Here is a 20,011-nt window from a genome sequence, read left to right as displayed (position 1 = left end):
TTTCTATATTCTTTTTAGAGAATTTCATATATGACTACTGTATTTACATTGCTCTCCTCTGTCTCTATCTAGTTCCTTAGTATCTCTTCCACCCTCAAATTGATGTCCTATTTTAAATTATAATTATTACATATGTTTGTATGTAAGTTTGTTTAAGTACATATGTAAATAAGCTTATTATGTATGTAAGTTATAAAAATAACCTGCTGAGTTCATTTAGTGTTGCTCATGTGTTTAGGGATGATCTCTTGGGGTTGGTTAACCTATCAGGCAACTCATTCTTGGAGAAGACAGATTTTCTCACTCTTAGCTGCTATTAATGGCTAGTAGCTCTCTTTCTAGGAGCTCTCTTTCTAGGAAGCATTGATGTGCCTTGTGAGAATGTCCCCATCCACATGGCACATCAATTGGTATAGTCACTTTTTAGGTCTTGTTTAGGCAACTGTGTTGTTGAGATTTCCTGGGTGCATATTCCCTGATGTATATAGAAAATACTATCTTGCAGACATCCTGCCCTAGTCCTCTGACCCTTGCAATATTTCCGTGATACTCCACGAGCCTTGGCTATAGGGGTTGAGCTGTAGATTTGTCAGTGGGGCTGGGCCCTCCACTGTCGGCTATTCTATACGTTTTGACCAGTTGTGACTTTCACTTTAAACAGGTCTCCCACTGGAGCCTGGAACTCACCATTGGGCCAGGTCAGGTGTCTGGCCAGGGAACCTTGTGAATTTGCCTGTCAGTGTCCACCTTCCCAACTGTAATCTCACAAGCCTCATGTCCCGCCTTTTACTTTGGTCTTGTGATTGAATACAGGTCGTCACCCCTGTGTGGCAAGCACTTTTATCATTAAAATAATATTGTATAGAAAGATGTTTCCTTTATGCAATCTAGAAGTATTCTTGTTTTATTTAAAAGTTAGTAACAAAATTGTTTAGCAAATTTTTTATTAAAACTGTTTATTTTTAAATTCAAATTAGAAACAAGCTTGCTTCCCATGGCAGTCCCAGCTCACTCTCTCTCCTCCACACCCACTCCCTCCCAGCCCCCATCCCCCACCCAATCCCCACTTGTGTAGCAAATTTTGAAGCAGTCCACAATGAGATGCTAGTTTGAAAATTGGGTTAATCCCTACAATATGTTTTAAATGTTCCTAATTTTCTTGAGGAGAAAATGATCAGAACAATGTGTGGTAACCTGTTTCCTAGAAGATGCTTTAAGTTTCCATGTTTCTTCAGAGATGCTTTTCAGCTCAGAGAATAACAGTGACAATAGCAGCAATAAACAATGAATGAAACATTCACTTTAATGCAACAACTAGGTCAGAGGGAGGCCAAGCTCCCCTGTGTCCTGTTACAGTTTCTCTCATCCCTCACAGGCTAGCATATCTCTAAGATCAATTTGCTGCTCCTTCTTGCTTGAGTTCTAATTTGTTCTCTGACTTCCTGTCCTTGCTCATGCTGTCCCTACTACTGGGAACATTGGTTTATTCCTTAACAATGACACCACTTGAGCTCTGGGATTTAGTTCAGGTCCATGCTTCACCTAGTTTCCTTCCCAGTCACCCCCCTCACCCCAGGGAAGATATAGCCCTTCCCTTACTCCTGTATGAACTGCAGGATTTGCTTCACCATTTTCCTCATCTGAACATTGTTGATCGCAAGATGATGAGCCCCATGAGGAACAAAGTAATGACTTTTAAAAATTAATGGTTATACAAATTCTGTGTTTCTGAAAGCTTATAGACAGTTGTGATTTGATAAGAATTTGTCTTCAAAAGCTTTCTTGATAAATACTTGTATGATTCACATAATAATAAGCTTCAATAAATGTTTATTACTAGTAATCTTGACTTAAAATTCTGGTATAAATGTAACCACCATTTGTGTTGTAAATAAATCTTTGGAAAATTACATTTTATAGCAGGAGGCTAATCTACAGAGTTGCTTCAAAAACAATTCTGATGTTCTGAATTGTCTAAATACTCTAGTAACGTAAACTGTAAAAAAGTAGTAGTTTGCCCTAGAAAGGGAAGCCTTTAACTTTGGTTTGGTTTTCTTATAACTTTGCAGGGAAACCTCTTTGTGTCCTCCACGCTCCCAGGATGCTGGTGTCCGTGTAGATCTAAAGGAGCGTTTCCCACAATGCAATGGCACTGCCTCTGAGAACAAATTCACACTGAGTTTCCTTTTTCACCAGCAAATCTCTCAATTCTTTAAAAGCAGCAGCAGCACCAACAAACCAGCCACCACTGGCCCTCGTGATGAATGAACTCCTAATAAGTGTCTTTAGGATGACCTGTTCTTCCTATCGTGTTCCTCTCTGCTTCCACTAGTAATAATAAAGCAAACATGTTTGATGTCATTGTGGAAAATCTGATCACTTGATTCATAGATTGAACCTTCTCTGCAAGGCTGTAATATCTTTACAATCTAAAAATTCTACTCCTGGAAGACTGTTTCTTCAAGAAATTACTGGCAAATTCAGGTTTTTAGAATATTTCCTTTATCTTGTGATCATATCATATGAATCAAGAGGTTTGAAGAACATGAATGAATCATTTTGTGTCATATTTTTACCCAAAGCTGGAATGGGCCATACTTCGAAATGTATATGTTGAAATTTCTTCTTTTACATTAACTTGCAACAAATAAAGTTCCTCATCTTTCTTATATGGATATGACAGTATTTGTTTACCTATACTCCTCTATAAATGGCTATTTTTTCAAAACTAGGAGACATGTTTTAGTTATTTATTAAACAAATTATTTGATTGCCCACTAGCTAGAGTCATTTGGGAAGGAGAACTTCAGTTGGAAAAAAATGTCCACCAGATTGGCCAGCAGGCAAGCCTGAAACACGTTTTCTTGATTGATTATTTATATAAAAGGGCCCAGGCGATGGTGTTCAGTGTACCCGGGGCAGGTAGTTCTGGATGGTATAAGAAAGCAGACTGAACAAGCCATGAAGAGCAGCCAGCCAGCAGCAGCCTTTCATGGCCTCAGTATCATTTCCTGCCTTCAGTGTCCTGCTTTGCCTGAATTCCTTCCCTGACTTCCCTAGTTGATAAACTACAAGCTATAAGATGAAGTAAACCCTTTCCTCCCTAAGTTGCTTTTGGTCATGGTGTTTACCACAGCAGTAGAAACACTAAGACACCCACTGTGAGATAGGCTCACCTTGAGCTAGAGTGACGAACATGAAAGGTACTGTTAAGAGAGACACTGTGAGTGGTGTTATGTCACAGCCCAATTGTCACTGTCTGTGCTTTCATTAAAGTGAATTCTATTTTTTTCTTGCAGTTATAAGGTTTTCTATACTACAGCTGGTTGAGAAATTTTCTAAGCTCACCAAATTTGTTCTTTTTCATGAATATGGGAACCATAATTAAAATTAAGAGACAACAAACACTCAATTATAAACAAAAGAAGTACAACCAGACAAAGTGCATGATTAATCTGGCTAAGTGGTCTAAGTATCTTTTTTGCTAGGTCATTTTATTACTTAAACACGCAATTTTGTGTGGCTAAGCTACAAGGTAGATGAAACCTTGCTCCATCTTCCAGGTCGACGTTAGAATTATCCGGTAGGTAAATGTGGAAAATGTGGAAGAAGAGGTCAACACTAGATTCAACTTTACATAATAAGGACAGTCAGGAAACAGTGTGATGGGTGCCTTAGGAAATAGTTGAGCCAACTAGAATAGTATGGGCAAAGCAATGCTGACCTCAAATTCTAAGAGACAATAAGAAGAAAAGCATTTTTCCTTGATAACTACATACTTTAACCTATCACAGCATAGGGATGAATATAGGACCCTTTGGTTCAGTTGCTTTACAAATAAAGTAATAAATGAAATATCTTTATTGATTCTAAACAATTATAAAAACAGAAACAAAAAACCCAGAGTGTTAACACACACACTAGTGTTAAATGTATTTCAGTTTGTTTTAAATAATATAAAAATAATTGTTGCATTCATTTCAGAGCATTGCTTGAGTGCTTATTTGTATGTCACTGGTCTTCTGGATGTTACACTTATTAAGGGGGAACTTGAGAGTCGTGTATTGACTCCCCTTAAAAACAGCTTAGGCAGCAGCACAGTTAGTGGGGGCAAGGGCTTTGGGGCTCATATACAGACTGTGTATCTGTAGACAAGACTTTAGCCACTCTTTTGGTGAGGCTTAAAACACAGGTGTATTTTACAAACACTGTTTTCTCCTTCATTTTTGAAAAGGGAACCAGTTAGACTTCGTAACAAAATATAACCCATATTTGAATCTAGACACTGTCCTTTTTTATAAGACGTCTTAATAGCAGCATAATCTTGGAATTGTGTCAATGAACAATGCAGTGTATCTGAGCAGCTAGCACACAGTCAGGAAACAAAAGCAACGAGGCTTCCCTTCCTCTGTTTTTATGACAAACACTGTGAGTAGAAATCTCCAGGGCAACAAAGTCCCAGTTGTCTTAAGTTGGGCCCCACAAATTTGCAGCGAGACTGGAGATACTCAACCATGAGGCCAAATCCTAGAGATGTGTGAGGACAGTGTGAGACTTTTCAGTGACTTCTAATTTTTATTGGAAAATCTATGTGTGAACTACCACACCATTAAGATGCCCATGCTAGTAAATACCTGTTTGAAAAAGCACTTTAATAACACTCTCTAAATTACTTGAATTCCTTGATGCTTAAATATTTGCCCAAATAACTTGATGCTGTGATTTATTTTGTCTGTTTCTTGTTGGTCACAATTTTAAATTAATGATGGGCATTACTCCCAATTGATTCCAGGTTGAATGTTAACCTTTGTGTGTGTGTGTGTGTGTGTGTGTGTGTGTGTGTGTGTATGTGTGTGTGTGTGTGTGTGTTTAAACCAACAATTTAGGCTTAATAAAATAGTAATTAAATAGCATTCCTTGAAATAGTTTTGGGGTATAATTAGTTTCTTAGAAATATGGATAGTTAGCAATGCTTATTAGAGATAAGTCATGTCTATGTGTGTGTATATATATGTGTGTGTGTGTATGTATGTATTATATATATATATTTACCTAGCATACTAAATATATATAGAGAGAAATGGTAATAGAAGCATGTGAAGCTAGATACATTTACTCTTATTTTCTAGGCAAAGAGTCACGCCAGACTGGGACTAAGAGAGGTAAAGAGTAAGCTGAAACACAAGGTGTGTCTTCTTGATCTTCTTACATCACCCTGATTTTATATGACTTTGCATCCCCTGCTCTATAAACCTTGTGAGATTTATGTTTTAATGTCTTTTGAAATGTGCTTTTCCTTTTGTTCAAGAATGTATTTTTTATAACAAGCCCTCTGGCACCTAACTCTCTGCTATTCTATACGCATCCACTGAATAATCTCTTTATTGTTTCATATTTTATCACAGGATGTGGAGATCTTCAAAGATACTCTTAATAGGATATATGTTTCCATAAAATCGATTGCCTTTATAGTATTATTGAAGATCTTGCTTCAAGCTTATCATTTTTAAGAAAGTATCTTTGGGTTGGAATGCCACCCTTTGGTTTTATAGGTTCATTTCAATGGTAGTTATTATATTGAAGAATGCTCCTAATTCATAAAATATCACATGTGATAATTGGATTTTGAACCTATGAGTAATGAAGGTATCGTTCAAATGTTTATACATCTATATTTGTATGTTTGGTTTGATTATACATTACATCTTTGCAATTTTATTAAAAATAGTGTTTTGAATTTTTACTTTTGAAGAAAACAAACTACTTAAAATCTTCCTTTGTAGTAATGGTGAAAATTTATCCTTATAAATTGTATTTCAACTAGTCAAAGTGTGGATTATATTTTAAATTATTAAATCACACCATAGAAAAATTATTGTTTCTTCCTTGGAAGATTCTTAAAAATTATAGTTAAAGCATTATTTTTTTCTTTTCATGTTTAGCAGATACTTTATTAATCAAATAACTTTAGTTATAAAGTAGATTACTATAAAACCATTTTACTTTTCTTCACGTGTAGGACAATGAGGAGGATTATGGGACCTGTTCTGGCTTGGTACAATATACACCAGTTTACACATTACACAATGAAAAGGGAGGAAACACAGAAAAGTATAAGCTTTCCCAGGTAAGGATGCTTGCCCTTCGCGCCCCCATTTTCAGGTTATGTATTTTAATAAATTCTTTATGAGTATCTTGGACCATTAATATTTCTCTTATAAAAAATTTAGAATTTTTGATAAAGGGGAGAACAGTGGATTCCGGACCATCAGTGGAGAATGAGGTATCCTTGATATGAAAATTCCACCTTGATACAGACTTGGAATGCCCTACACATAATCTCATATACCAGGTCACACTCAGAGCATTAGCTTATCACAATACTACTAAAATATTAACTACATTTACCATTGGATTCTGTGAGTGAGCTCTCTGAGAAATTTGGTGTTAGGGCAATTCATATCTACAGGATATCTCAGTATGTACAGATACCGTAGCATCCAAAAGGTTTAAAATATGAGACACCACTGTTCCCAAGCCTTTTGCATAAAGGATACCTAACTTGTATTTTATCATGTCTTCAAAGAGGTCATGGACCAGTTAGTCTGAAAGATGGTTAAGTCTGTGGTTACGTGAATAATGAACAATGTGACAGGGAACAACATTAATAGATTCCCTTTACTACAAATATAAAATGAGACCGGACATCCAGTCATTAAGACAGTGTGTAGAAATCCAAGGATGAGTTGCTATACAGATGATCCTCAGCTTAATATGGGAGCCTCCTGATGGAGCCATCAGAAGTTGTTGGTATTGTAACTGAAAATGCATTGAAGATACTTAATTTATTGAACATCATACCTAGCAGTAGTATACACTGTAGTTCACCTATATGATAGCATTTGTGATAGGAAGCTCTGAGTCCCTGCACTGCTCAGGACCATGGAAGAGTACTGCATCATTATCACTAGCTAGGAAAAATTGTAAAGTTAAAAGATCATTTTTACTTAAAGTATATTGCTTTTCTCCTTGGTAAACTTAAGAAGTCATGAAGCCAAACCATTCATAACTTGAGAACTGTATGCCTGTTTTTTCTAAACCTAGATATTTTATTTGTTATTTAAAACTTCCATTCAAATGTTGATATTACTAAGACTATTGTCCCATATGGCAGTGTTTAGAAAAATACAATGCAATCTTGTATTTTGTATTTAGAATAGACTTCTAAGGGTTTTAACCAACTGAACCTTGCATGTCAAATCGCAGTGATTAGGGCCTTTTAGAAATCAGTGTTGACTCCAGAGTGCCTATAAAGCTTCCTTTATGACAGTGCCAAGGTTCACAACCAGGATGGTCATAATATTGATCTGTGGCTCATAAGTCGTTAGAGGCAGAAAAGGACCTGCACCTTAAGAAAGAAAGGAATTATTTGGTTCACAATTTGCGGGTACAGTCCACTGGGGCAGGAAAAGATGGATGGCAGCTGTTTGGGGCAGTTGGTCACATTCCATGCACTGCGGGACAACAGAATGAAAAATATTCCGTAGTTAGATTTTCTTTGGGCCAATAGCTCACAAGTAAGAGCACAAGAGACTTCGCATTAGTCATGAAAGCTTGGCCTGCACTTAGGCTTGTCGCATTTGCTCTTGTAACTGAAATTAACCTATTTTTACTAATCTACATTTTACCATGTGGCTGTTACATTTCTTTCATCTTGCACCTCCTGTTTTCTCCCGTGTCTCCTGGCATTTCCTGACATCTCTAGATCCCTCCTCCTTTTTCTCTCTGCCGAGTAGTCCCACCTATACCTCCTATTGGTCACTCAGCTTTGATTACACCAATCACAACAATACACCTTTACAGAGTGTAAATATCCCACAACAGAACACTGCTACTCAACTTTGTTTTTCCTTTCTAGTTTAGTCTGGGATCATAGCTCATTGCTTGGTGTTACTCACTTTTCTAGAAAAGCTAACATACATTCATACATAATACATACATACATACATACCCACAGACATGTCCAAAAGTTATTTCCATGGGATTCTAAGTATCATCATTGGAGAAATCAAGATGAACCATTTCAACTCCAGATTATGTCATCTTGATACCTAATCATGTCACTTTAAAACCATGCTTCCGCCTTTTGTCCCTGTAGGCTCATGGCTGTCCCATAATCCAAAATGCATTCAGTACAGCTTCAAAAATGCATATAGTCTAAGTAGCCCTATGCCATTAAAAACTCCAAAGTCCAACTCCCAACTTAGACTCAAGGCAATCTCTTAACTAATGTACTTCTAATATACAATGGCACAGAATACACATTCCTAATCCATAAAGGAAGAATGATGGATTACTAATGACCTGGCCCAAGCAAGGCGGAAATCCATTAAGCAAACATTAAATCCTCTAGCATAATGCCCTGTCTCTGGACTCACAATAGAATCGTATGGGTAAAGACTTGAGTAGCCCCTTCCCTCTAGGTTTGCAACGGGGGCACATGTACGGACCAGCTGCAGTACTGAACTTCAAATTTCTTCAGCGAATTTCTCAGGCTCTTGGCATCTTCAAAATCATGGAGTCCCCATTGCAATTTATACTTTCTTAGTTTCATTAAGTAACTCCTTAGGATATCTTTACAGGGACTGCGACCATGCCACACACAGCCTCTCTTCAGCAGCTCTCCAGAACTTTGGTGTAAGACTATCCTGACACCCTTATTCCTCCATCTTTTATACTTGTAAAACCAGCACAGAGTGAACCAAGCTGCCAAGTTCACACAGCAACTGTGTGTGGAACCTAGCTAGCTCTCATGGGCCACAATGGTATCAGCATCTGTGTGCTGCTGACCCTGGGGAAACACACCCCTAGGTAGTTCCTTAGATCACAGAACCCCTTTAGTGACATTCTCAGTTTAGTCTCTGCTTTCATCTAGATGTGCATTTGCACAAGGAGTCTGTGACAGGTTAGGTCTTGCCCTCCAAACACTTTCACTGTCCCAGTGTAGAGTTCAGGCCTCGCTTCAGGTCGCTGATAAGTGTAGCCGTCTCAGCTGTCTTTGAACCTGCCTCCTCGTAAGGTGAAACTTGCTGCTGATGCTCTTCTTCTAACCACACTGCTCGTCTTCTGTCTTGCTCAACTCCACTGCTTGCTCTCACTCCCCGAAGATGAGACAGAAGAAAGCAGTCCGCAGTCTGAGTGTTTTCCTGCCTTGGCGTTTTCTCCACCACGCACATTAGTCCATTTTTCTGTGTGCACTTTCACTCAAGTGTTCAGGAAACAGAGTGCAGCCAGACTCTTGATGTCATTGCCACATAAACAGATGCTCTCCCACATCCCATCAGAGCTCTTCTCTCTGAAATTTTCTCAACGAATCCTCCATGGCCACATTTTTGTGAGCACTCCTATCTTCCAAAGTCTAATCAGAATGGCCTGTTAGTCTCTGCTTCCAGCCTTCCAGGGCATCTCCACCCAAAGTTTCACATTCTTTCTATAAAACTGTCCCAAATACTTATGAACCATATTCAGGCTTACCACAGCAATGACACAGCTACCTGCACCAATTTATTATTAGTCACTTGTAGTTTTAGGACATAACACCTGACCAAATCAGTTTAAGGAAGGGAGGGTTAATTTTTGTTTATTCATGGGTTGAGGATGTAGACCGAATGGAGGGAAAGCTGTGGAATTTAAGGCATCTGGCCACATTGCATCCACAGTCGGGAAGTGAGTGAAATGAATGAATGCTTCTCCCTTTTTATTCATTTTGGAACCTCAGACTGTGGAGTGGTATTGCCCCCACTTGCAATTAACCCAGTTAATCTAGAAAATGCTTACACACATGCAATGATGATTTAAACCCCATCAAACTAACAGTCAGCATTAATATCAGAGCACTGTCAAGCGTTCATAGTCATAAAGTGTGTTGTGTGTCTGAGATTCAGCCAGAGTAGTACGACTATAACAGAGTACTTGAGCTTGAGTGACTGTGGGGAATAGAAAGGTATTTCTTAAATGTCTCATAAAGACCTTCCTGCTACCTTATCACATGGCGGAAGGACAAGACAGCAAGACATGGGGGTGGGAGCTGTGGCTTTAGCGTGAGCTGCGGTAGGAACATTGAGCCTCAGCTCTCTTCAGAGAATGAGGAGGCTGTTACGGCAGACTAAAGCTGTAGGCCTTTATGAAGAAGGCCTTTGTCCAGGGTCTTTCCTAGGTACCAGCCATGTACAAAAGGAAACACAGAGATATTCTGGACTCCTGGTACTACTTTTGATGCAAACTATTTTTTCTCTTTTTCCTTTTGTTAAGCTTATTTTTCATACACTATTATTAGTTTCTGGATGTTATTACCAAATTCTGATTGCGACCCAAGCCTGTCTATGAATGAAGTCATCACATGTGGAGAGAGCTGCTAGTGCTGCCACTAAGTAAATCACTTCTGTGTAAACAAGTTGGTCTCCTATGTGCTTGCTTCTTGACTGCTCTCAAGCTGTAGCATTTTAAATCACTTTTGAGTACTTAAATGATGTTTACCGTAGAAAACAGTTTTGATTTTTATGGGGAAAAACAAATCTTTGTTTTCAATAGGATACCTTAAGTTAGAAACATTTTAATCACAGGAATGTTTTTCCCAATATGAGAACTCCTCATATCTTAATATTAAATTTTCTCTTTCATAGGGGATATAACATTTCTATTTTAATTTACTAATTTCTGTTTTTGCATGTTGCATTTTAATTTCTATAAATGGGTTTTTAAATTGTATATGCTTAAGATCTACAACATGTTTTTATACACATGACGAAATTATTACATTTAAAGCAGTTAACATATTTGTCACATTCACAGGTAACTTCGTATGGTGCATGGAGTAGATTAGACCTATGCTTAGCAATTTCCCAATATACCATGCATTGCCATTAACCACGATTCTTCCCCAGTGCATCTGATGGAGAAATTGGTACAGAGCAGACTCAACTTGATTTGAGAAAGGAACTTGCTTTTGACATTTAGTAAATAACATATCCCTTTGTCTTGCTTTCTGTATTTTTAATTAATAATATTGCACATCATTTTCCCAGGATACTGTAGGAATTATAGATAATGTGAGTAAAACATCTTCATTAATAAGTAATATATAATAGGTACTCTATAATTGGTAGCTGTTCATATGTACATATATGTCCTGAGTGCCTGGTCCTTTGTCACAATGGCCCTATTTGACTTTCCTCTCTTGTGAAGTTCCTGCCTTGGTCACTTAACAATGCCATGGCCACAAAAGCAGCAGGCATTCATCTTCATTCTAAGTGGGGCACTGACTGCGACTTTAGCATATGACTTGAGAAGCAATATGCATCTTCTTTTATGAATAAGTCTCTTGTCAATAATTTTGTAAGATGGTGTTTGCTTTGTTGTCACTTCATTAAGAAATGACTCTGAATGATCTTGTCTCAGCCTATTCTGAGTCCACTGAATTATCAGATATGGACCCAGGTGTGGAAAAAAAAGTAGCTTTTCCAGTTTCCAGCAAGAATTGCTCATGAAAGGCCTTTCATTATTTTTCAGAATATGCCATGAATTGTGGTCATTTGGATTCTGAGAATGCATCTTTATTTAACATAAGCAAAGTTTATAATCTGGATGCTCTGGAGAAGAATTTAGATATCTCTGTCCCATTACTTTGCTTGTCTTTGGAATAGACTGTGAATCCATAATCCACCCCCAACAAATAGTAATTTGTGTGCTGGTCTGCTAATTAGTATGGCTATTTTCTGTTTTGTTGATGAGGCTTAAATAAATGTCAAGGGTACAGCCATGAAGATCTCCCAATTAGGCTTCACATTTGTAAAACCCAGCCCTTTCCCTTTTGTGTGGCGATGACAGTTCTAACAGCCGCCCTAGCCTAACAGGACTCCAGGGAAAGCATCCTTCTCAGATTTATTGAAAATCGGCCAGTTTGGTCCAGTGAGAATACTGCTACTGGTCATGGTGCAGAGCAGTTTTAATCCCATGTACTTACCTTCTTTTGTCAATTTTATATAAACGGAATCCTGAAGAGTTAGTGAACAATATCAGACCATTAATTCTGTCACATGACATAGTCTATAATGTATAAGAAAAATTTTAAGACTGAGAGAGAAAACCCTTTCGATAATATATTTTAGTGTGTAAACCTGAGCTAGGCTCTGCTTTAAACAGTATTAACCTTGCTTTGCTGAGTCCAACAATGATACACACACGCACTCATACACACACACACACACACACAGCTAACAACTATACTAGTGAACGAGCATAAGAGCGTAGCCATATCACGAGTCACTGTTAACAGATGGATGGCCCTAAGCAAGGCATTTCACTGTGACAAAATCTTGTGGAGGACTGAAGAAGCTTTTTGTTGCTAAGCTGATTAAAACCTTGGCACACATATCACTTTTAACTGTTTCATGTCTGGGACAAATGTCAATTCACTAGAGTTTCTTCCTTTCTACCATCTAGATTGTTTTTATAAATATTTGCTGGAAAGACTGGCCTTTCCTCTGTGGTGTGGTGTCACACAGTATGGTATCACAGTTGTGGTGGTCACACAGTGTGCTTACAATAAATACTCAACTAGGAATGGAATCAGTACTACAGTGCTTACAAATGGAACAATGTCTACTATCCTGTTACTACAGCATACTACAAAACTGGTGGGCATATTTACATATGGAATAGTAGTCTGAAGCAAGAACAGCTCTTTCTTAAATAAGTGATGAGGATACTTTCACTTTAAAATATGATTAAGTTTTTTTCTCTACGCAATTAAAATGAAATTTTGGTGTTTCTCTGTAAGTTAAATTTTTACATTTTACAAACCATTTCTAACAGATTTGAATAGCTATGACAAGTTTATAATTGATAATTTTATTTTCTAAAATGTGCCCTAAAGATGGACACACATATATATACACATATACATTTTCGGTTCATAGAGATTGTAAACAAATCATTTCATAGCCACAGTTGTGTGTATGGGAATGTAAAAGAAGTTCCACGTTATGCTGCAATAAATATGATAATTATATAGTTTACACTTTGAAGATAGTAAAATGTATATTTTACACACTATAGAAATAATTCATTTAAGTTCAACTTAAAATACAAAAAATTAGATGCTCCTAAATTATATAGCTCATAAGATAAAACAAGATACACGTAGGAAGTTGTGTGTAATACATGGTAATATATTAAAGACAGAGTTTCCTTTATAAGAATTCGGTGGAAATTGTAATAAATAGTAGCACTTCCTGTTCAGCTAACACAGGAAGTGTAAAAAGGTAGGATAGTTGCCACTTACAGTGACACACACCAGGAAAGTCACAAGCTCAAAGCCAGCCTAAATTACATAACAAAATTCTGTCATTCTAAAAAAAGTAAGAGAGAGAGTTAGATTGAGCGAAGTAGCCACTTTCTTATTCCCAAGAAAAAAGTGATGTAAATAGCAAGGCAAGAAAAGCAGTTGTGATGGTGGGAGTTGGGGGAGGGGTATGGCAATACATATTCAGAATACTTAATTTTGTACAAGTTTTACATAAGACAAATAACCTTTATTACCTTTATAGTGTGAAATTGTAAGTGTATTATTTCCCTCTTCCCTTTCCTCCCTTCAAACCTTCCCACATACCCCTATCCAATTTTCTTCAAATTTGCTGTCTCTTTTTAATTCATTGTTGCTAATACATTGTGTGTGTGTGTGTGTGTGTGTGCATATTCTCCTAAGTACAACCTACTCAGTCTGTATAATATTACTCATAGTAATGTAATATTACTCATAATTTCAGGGCCGACCACTTGGTATTGATAAGCAGTTGATGTGCCTTTCTCTGGAGAAGCCTATGTCTCCCACTCAGCCTTCTTTAGATGCCTATAGTTCTTTGTGTGGAGTTGAGCCCTCCTGGTTTTCCTGACCTCTGTGTCATGCCTGTTGTCATTGTCCTTGTTAGCCCATGTTTAGGCAGACAGGTTGGCAAGTTTTTATGGATGTAGCTTCTGACATTAGTAGGAGACACAGTCTCACAGCAAATTCCCTAATCCTCTGACTCTAACAATCTTTCTGTCCGCACTTCTGCAATTTTCTTTGAGCCCTGGGTGCTGGAGTTGTTTTATAGATGTGTCTGTTGGAACTACACTTCGATTGGTTGTGGTTTTCATCTGTTGCAAAGAGAAGTTTTCTTGGTGAGGGGTGAGGACTATACATGTCTGTGGAATAAGAACACATATTTAGAATGTAGCAAGAGTTTATGCTGATTGAGTAAAGTGGCAATTGGAGGTTCAACTCCAAGATTCCTGACTTCAGTAGCCCTAGGTGCTGCATTTCCAGGATCGGGCATGCTTTCCCTCTTGTTGAGCAGGTCTTAAGACGACAAATAGCTTTAACAAACTATAAGAAGCAACCATTTTTAATTTTATGTTTGTTTTGAGTCAATGTTGAAGACACTATTAAGCTCAATTGCTAGATTGAAATAACATGGAGATCTTTAAATAAACTTCAAATGATAAAAAATTTTTTAAATAAGTGGACATTACCATATTGTCTAAATAAAAACACATTAAAGCAGTGTGTATTCCAAGGTAGAGCTCTTCACATTGGATTTAACCTAATTTATTCTATAGTTTATTTTTCTGGTGGAATATGCAGGTACCATATTTCTAATTAGAAAAAGTTATTTTATCTGTGGGAACAGTATTACTTTCAAACATTTCAGATTTCGTTATAGTGAAAATTGTTTCCAAAACTCAAGTGGGTTCTGGATTACAAGCATGCCCTCTAGTGGAAGTTGTGTGCAACATTCCTGAGTGCCAAGCACTGAAAAATTTAAACTGTCATAAATTGTCCAAGAACACTACTCAACTAAGGAACACTCGGTCCTTTCAGTAACTCTCTAGAATTTAATTTAAGAAATTTAGATATTCAGAACAACACCCAGTATATTGTAAAATACATACTCAAAAAATTACTGTATTTATGTAAATATATTATGCATACTTTGAAAAATTGTGAAGTTGACATTTTTAATGTTATAATCTTACTCTTCAAACTCATTTGCCACAAATAAGCGTGATAAAATCTTAAAGCAAAGACAAAATGTATCTAATTTTTCCATTTAGTAAATTTAGTTAATGAATATTGCCATTCTATACTTTACATAGAATCATAGAAAGAATATTTTCCCTCTCTTTCCTGTCCTTTAACGTTTTAAGTTTTGTTTTTCCATTACCTTTTTAACCTTTAAGGGTTCTGATCAAATTAACAACAGCTCTCTTCCAAAAATGCCCAGTTTTTGGAACCTCTGTATAAGTTCTTATTTTCTCTTAAGAATCTTAGGAGAGGAAATGAGTATTTTGCCAAACCAGAGGTCAGTTCTGATTTCTTATAGTCTGTTTTTCAATAATACCTAGTGATGTTTGAGTTAAAAGGAAGGAAGGAAGGAAGGAAGGAAGGAAGGAAAGAAAAGAAATGGAGACTGGAGTCCAAGTAAGTTGAAAAGAACCCTCTTCGTGCACTGGCGGTGATGTGGGCAGAGTGGACACATTGTTGTGCAGAACCCATTCCACTCTTGACCATAGTGTAGGCGACCTCATTGCCTTCAAGGTCATGTCTCCTCAGAACCTCTGTATTGTCAGGCCTGCCGGTTTGGCTTCGAGACTTTTATATACAGTCTTCACAGACTTTTATATACAGTCTCCCTATTCACTCTCTGCCCATCAACCTTGTCGCTTACTAGGTGGAAATAGAAAGATCCCAGGCTGCATAGTATGACAAACACAGACAAGAACAGCAGCTCTACCCTAAGGATGGTTTGCGAATATAAACATCTCTTCTAACCTCTCTAAGCCTGGTGAGCTGTTAAATGATGGTGACTGTGGCCGCCTCCATAGGTTATCATGAAAATTAGGGTTTTGCTACACACATTGCTTCCAGTATTCACTACAGTCAGTTTCATATTAGGGAATGTTATCCCATTTTATTTATAGTAATAATCCAATGGGGTGTGTGTGTGTGTGGATATCTACTCTGTATTGGAAACAGAGAATTGGATGTTTGATAGATTGCTTGACTCTTGGTTATTCCACACCATATTTTCTTGTTAATGTTTTTCATTTCACTTGTTTTGTTCTTTTTTCTTTTTGTGTTTTATTCAACTGTGGGCATTTCTTGTGACCTGTTTCTTTGTTGAATCTGTTAATGAGTCCATCAGAACTGTTTTTCATCTATTATATCATAATGCTTTAGGTTTTTTTCTATCGGTTCCACTTGACTCTTTTAAAAAATTCCTATTGCCCATTTACTCATGCATTGTTATCTGTTCAATGTCTCATAATTCTTAATAGAACAGCAGGCCTCATGTGCAGAGCGCATTAGTGTTTGCCTCTAGAATTGAGCATGCTTTTTCTTTTGTAATGGTATTATTATAAGATCGTATGTCAATCAGAATTTGAGCTGGAGTTGGATTTTGTTGTTGATAACTGTATCAGTAGGATGTGATTATTTTGCAGTTGGTATAATACTTCTGGAGAAAGTTCTAGGTTCTCTCAGTTTTCCTGAATCATCTTAAGCTTTCCATAGTCCTTGTCTACCTGAGCCACGTGGGCAGGGCTGCACTTGGTCCTAGCCTTGAGCTTTTTGTGCTCTGATGCAGCTTCTGTCTCAGGCAAGCCATGCATGTCCCTGTACCTCCAATGCGGGCTGCTTAGCAGCTCTGCTAGTTCATCTTTGTCCTTGTGATGGATACTTCAAAAGAAATATTAACAGGAAAGGCTCATTGTAACTTATGGTCTCAGAGATCCATTGCTCTGGGTTCACATTAGGCAGACTGTCAGGACAGTAAATGAGTCTGGCAGCCCTGAAGCTTTAGAGTAAGGAAGGGGCCAAAGACAGCCCCATCTTCCTGGAGCGCCTCCCTGCTCACTTCCTTTCTCCTGCCAGACCTCACCAACTGAGATTTCTAGTGCCTCCCCCAGAGCATCTGCGACCTGGCCAGGTCTTCAACACAGGAGGCTATGGAGGACATTCCTGTTTAAGTTGGAGCCGCACACCCCCTTTTCCTGTGGTGTACTAGCTTCTTTATAGCACCCCTTTCCCGGGGGGGGGGGGGGGGAGGGAGTTTCCAGGTCTCCCCCCATGCAGTTGACCTGTGCTTGGTGTCGGTGTTGGTTCCTTCACGCTGGTAGAGGATTTGCTTCTCTACTTGCCCTAAGAGTCTTGGGAAGACTTTAGCTTTCTGTAAATGAAAGCTATAGAAAAGTGAAGTGTGTGAGTGTCACGGCTGCCTGGTGCAGCTGCCTGTCTGCTGTCCTGAGTGACCACAGAGGGCTGTCGTTCCCCTTGCAGGAATGTGGGGGGGGGTGGAGAACAGGGGACTGCAAACACACCTCCCTTCCCATTCGAGATGCTCAACTACCCTGAATTTTCACGTTACCCCATCCTTGTCCTTTATTTAGTGATTTATTAAGCCTTCAGCAACTCGTAAACTCCTTGCATGGCAGCTCATTGCCTTGTTCTTTGCCTCCTGATACGTGAAGCTCAGTTTACTTGGTTACTGTCAATCTGGTCTCCTTTGCAGATTCCAAAGGAAATATGATTTACTTTTTAGGTTATCTAGTCTTTGTCATTGTTAGGGTGTGAGTGGCATTCTCCAGAAGTTTTCTGCATCTGATTGGAAGTAGAATTTGAAGTTTGAGTTTAAAGGAGTTCCAGTATAAGATTCTCAGTCTCAGGCCTGTAAGGTGGCAATGTTATAGAATGGCTCGCTGCTGTTAGAGGGACGGTAACAAGGGAACATAGAGAACAGGGTGTGTAGAGCCGACAGCGTGCCATAACTGCAGATGGAAGGCAGAGGAGTCTTGTATTGTCAGGACCTTGTCAAGATCTTCGCAGCTGCCCTAGCCCCGCAGTGCTCCCTTCCCAGGACTGCCACGGCCGTGCTTCCGTAAGACCTTGGCTTCTTACCTGGTAACAACAGGCAGCCTAAGCTCAATTCGTTTGATCTCACCAAGCATGCGTCTTGTTAGTGCTTCCAGTCCTCAGTGCTAGCCTCCCACCTCACTGTGTGCTGCCTTCTTGAAGCATTGGCATCTCTATCTCGCTGGCACAGCTCCTGCTTTGAAATAAGGCTGAGACCTGTCATTTATAGGAGGTCTTTCTCTCTCCCAGGCGCCTCAGAATACTCTCACACAGCATGGTTACAATAGGAATTTTTGTGGAGTCTACATACTTGGGACAGAGCCCTAGCCATGTCCCTTTTGGACTCCACAACTTACCAAGTCAACTGCTTGCTAACATTTGCTCTTCTCATACACAAAATGGGAAAGTGTTCAGCACAGTTTCTGGTAAAGTAAGCTTGTCAAGGAAATAGGATACGTGAAATGCCTACCACTGAAGCAGACCTTCGGTAAGCACTTAACTGCACTTCAGTTACTGTTGTAAGCTTTTGAAAAATGTTTTAAAGCTCTTTCCAAATAATAAAACTGCTGTGCATGTTCAGGACACTGAAATTATAATTCCATGCTATGACATTTTTATCCTACAAATGGATTTTGTGCATAAGATCAAGTGGGTCAGCAAAACATTATTTCTGGATTTTGGTTGCCTCAACTCCAAAATGGGGCAATCTAAAAAATTAGACCTAGTTTTAGGGGCTAGAGAGATGGCTCCATGGTTTAGAATGCTTTGTGCTCGTGCAGGGGACCTGGGTTCTGTTCCCAGCACCTATACAGTAGTTAACAGCACTCTAACACTGGTTCTAGGATATCAGAAGCCGCCATCAGATCTCCTCAGGCACCAGGCAACAGCTGATACACATACATACATGCAAGTAAAACACTTGTACATATACAAATAAGTCTTTTAAAAAAAGTAGGCCATGCTTTAAAAAATCTATGCAGTAAGCCAGACATGCGGGTACACACCTGTAACCCTAGTCCTGTGGAGACAGAGATGGTCTGTGAAGCCAAGACCAGTCTCATCTTCATAGTGAGTCTGTCTCAGAAATGTTAATATGTTATAAGAATTTCAATTCTGTGAAGGCCAAATGAGTGTTTTCTGTTTCATCTGCTTATTTCCATCCTGTCCCTCCAATTCTTCCACTCCCGCTCCCCTACCCCACCCTGGCAAGAGGCTGAGCTCCAGCTGCATTTAGCCTTCTTAGCATTGCTTGCCACCTAGCGATCACAAGGGTGAATGCAAGCTTCCCAGGCTCCTTGGTTTGGGCCACTTGGCAGTCTGGGTGCTTTCCAGAAGGCACTGCTGAGAAGGTGCCCTTTGTCATGCTGTCACAGCTGGATGAAGTGAGCGTTCTCTTCAGACATTCAGTGCTGGGGCTGTGTGACTTAGTCCTTCTCTGTGTCAGCCTGTGTGTTCTCTTCCTTGTACACTTCCTGTCTCCACAGGTCTTTATTTCATTCAGTGTCTACATACAGGCTCAGCTCCAGGAGTTTTCATTCTATACTGATAGACTTTCTTTGTCAGTATTTTAACATTTTCCCCCAGTCATGGCAAGTGACCCTTGTCATGAGCGCTGACTTGGTGAATTTTCACATACACTAAATGTGCACTTTACATTTTCACAGAAGCAAATGGTACTTTCCAATTACATATGTTCAGATGTTTGATTAAGATGTTCAGTTCAGAGTCTTCTTTTTAATTGGTTTCTAAGCCATAGAAGCTTTGTATGCTCTATAGTCTTTCCAAGATATTTATTTTTTCTGTTTTCAGTCATGTGTCCATGTCTGTGAAGGAGGCTGGAGGCATCAGTTGCCTGCAGAATTACTGGCAGTTGTGAGCCACCCAACATGGGTACTGGGAACTGAACTCTAATCCCCTGTGAGAACAACACATGCTCTCAACCACTAAGCCATCCAGCTCCCCATTTTATATCCCAAGGGATACCTTTCCTGTCTAATGCTTGGATACTAGGAGAGATGCTAATTGCCCATCAGATGTAACTCTGAAATGACTAGTGTGCTT

At 38.8% G+C, this 20,011-nt stretch overlaps 1 protein-coding gene across 4 annotated transcripts in view; it reads left to right on the top strand.

Annotated features, from left to right (window-relative positions):
• The window catches only part of Dennd1b (DENN domain containing 1B), a 207,267-nt gene that overhangs the window by 180,295 nt on the left and 6,961 nt on the right, over nt 1-20,011 (top strand). For all 4 annotated transcript variants that reach the window (XM_040737711.1, XM_040737712.1, XM_040737710.1 and 1 more), the window contains 2 exons: nt 5,130-5,186; nt 6,020-6,127. In XM_040737711.1, the coding sequence (XP_040593645.1) occupies nt 5,130-5,186; nt 6,020-6,127 (165 nt within the window). The remainder of the gene's footprint in view (nt 1-5,129; nt 5,187-6,019; nt 6,128-20,011) is intronic.

Source organism: Mesocricetus auratus, unplaced genomic scaffold, assembly GCF_017639785.1.
Source record: "Mesocricetus auratus isolate SY011 unplaced genomic scaffold, BCM_Maur_2.0 Super-Scaffold_100676, whole genome shotgun sequence".
Classification (NCBI taxonomy): domain Eukaryota; kingdom Metazoa; phylum Chordata; class Mammalia; order Rodentia; family Cricetidae; genus Mesocricetus; species Mesocricetus auratus.
This window is presented reverse-complemented; position numbering and strand designations above follow the sequence as displayed.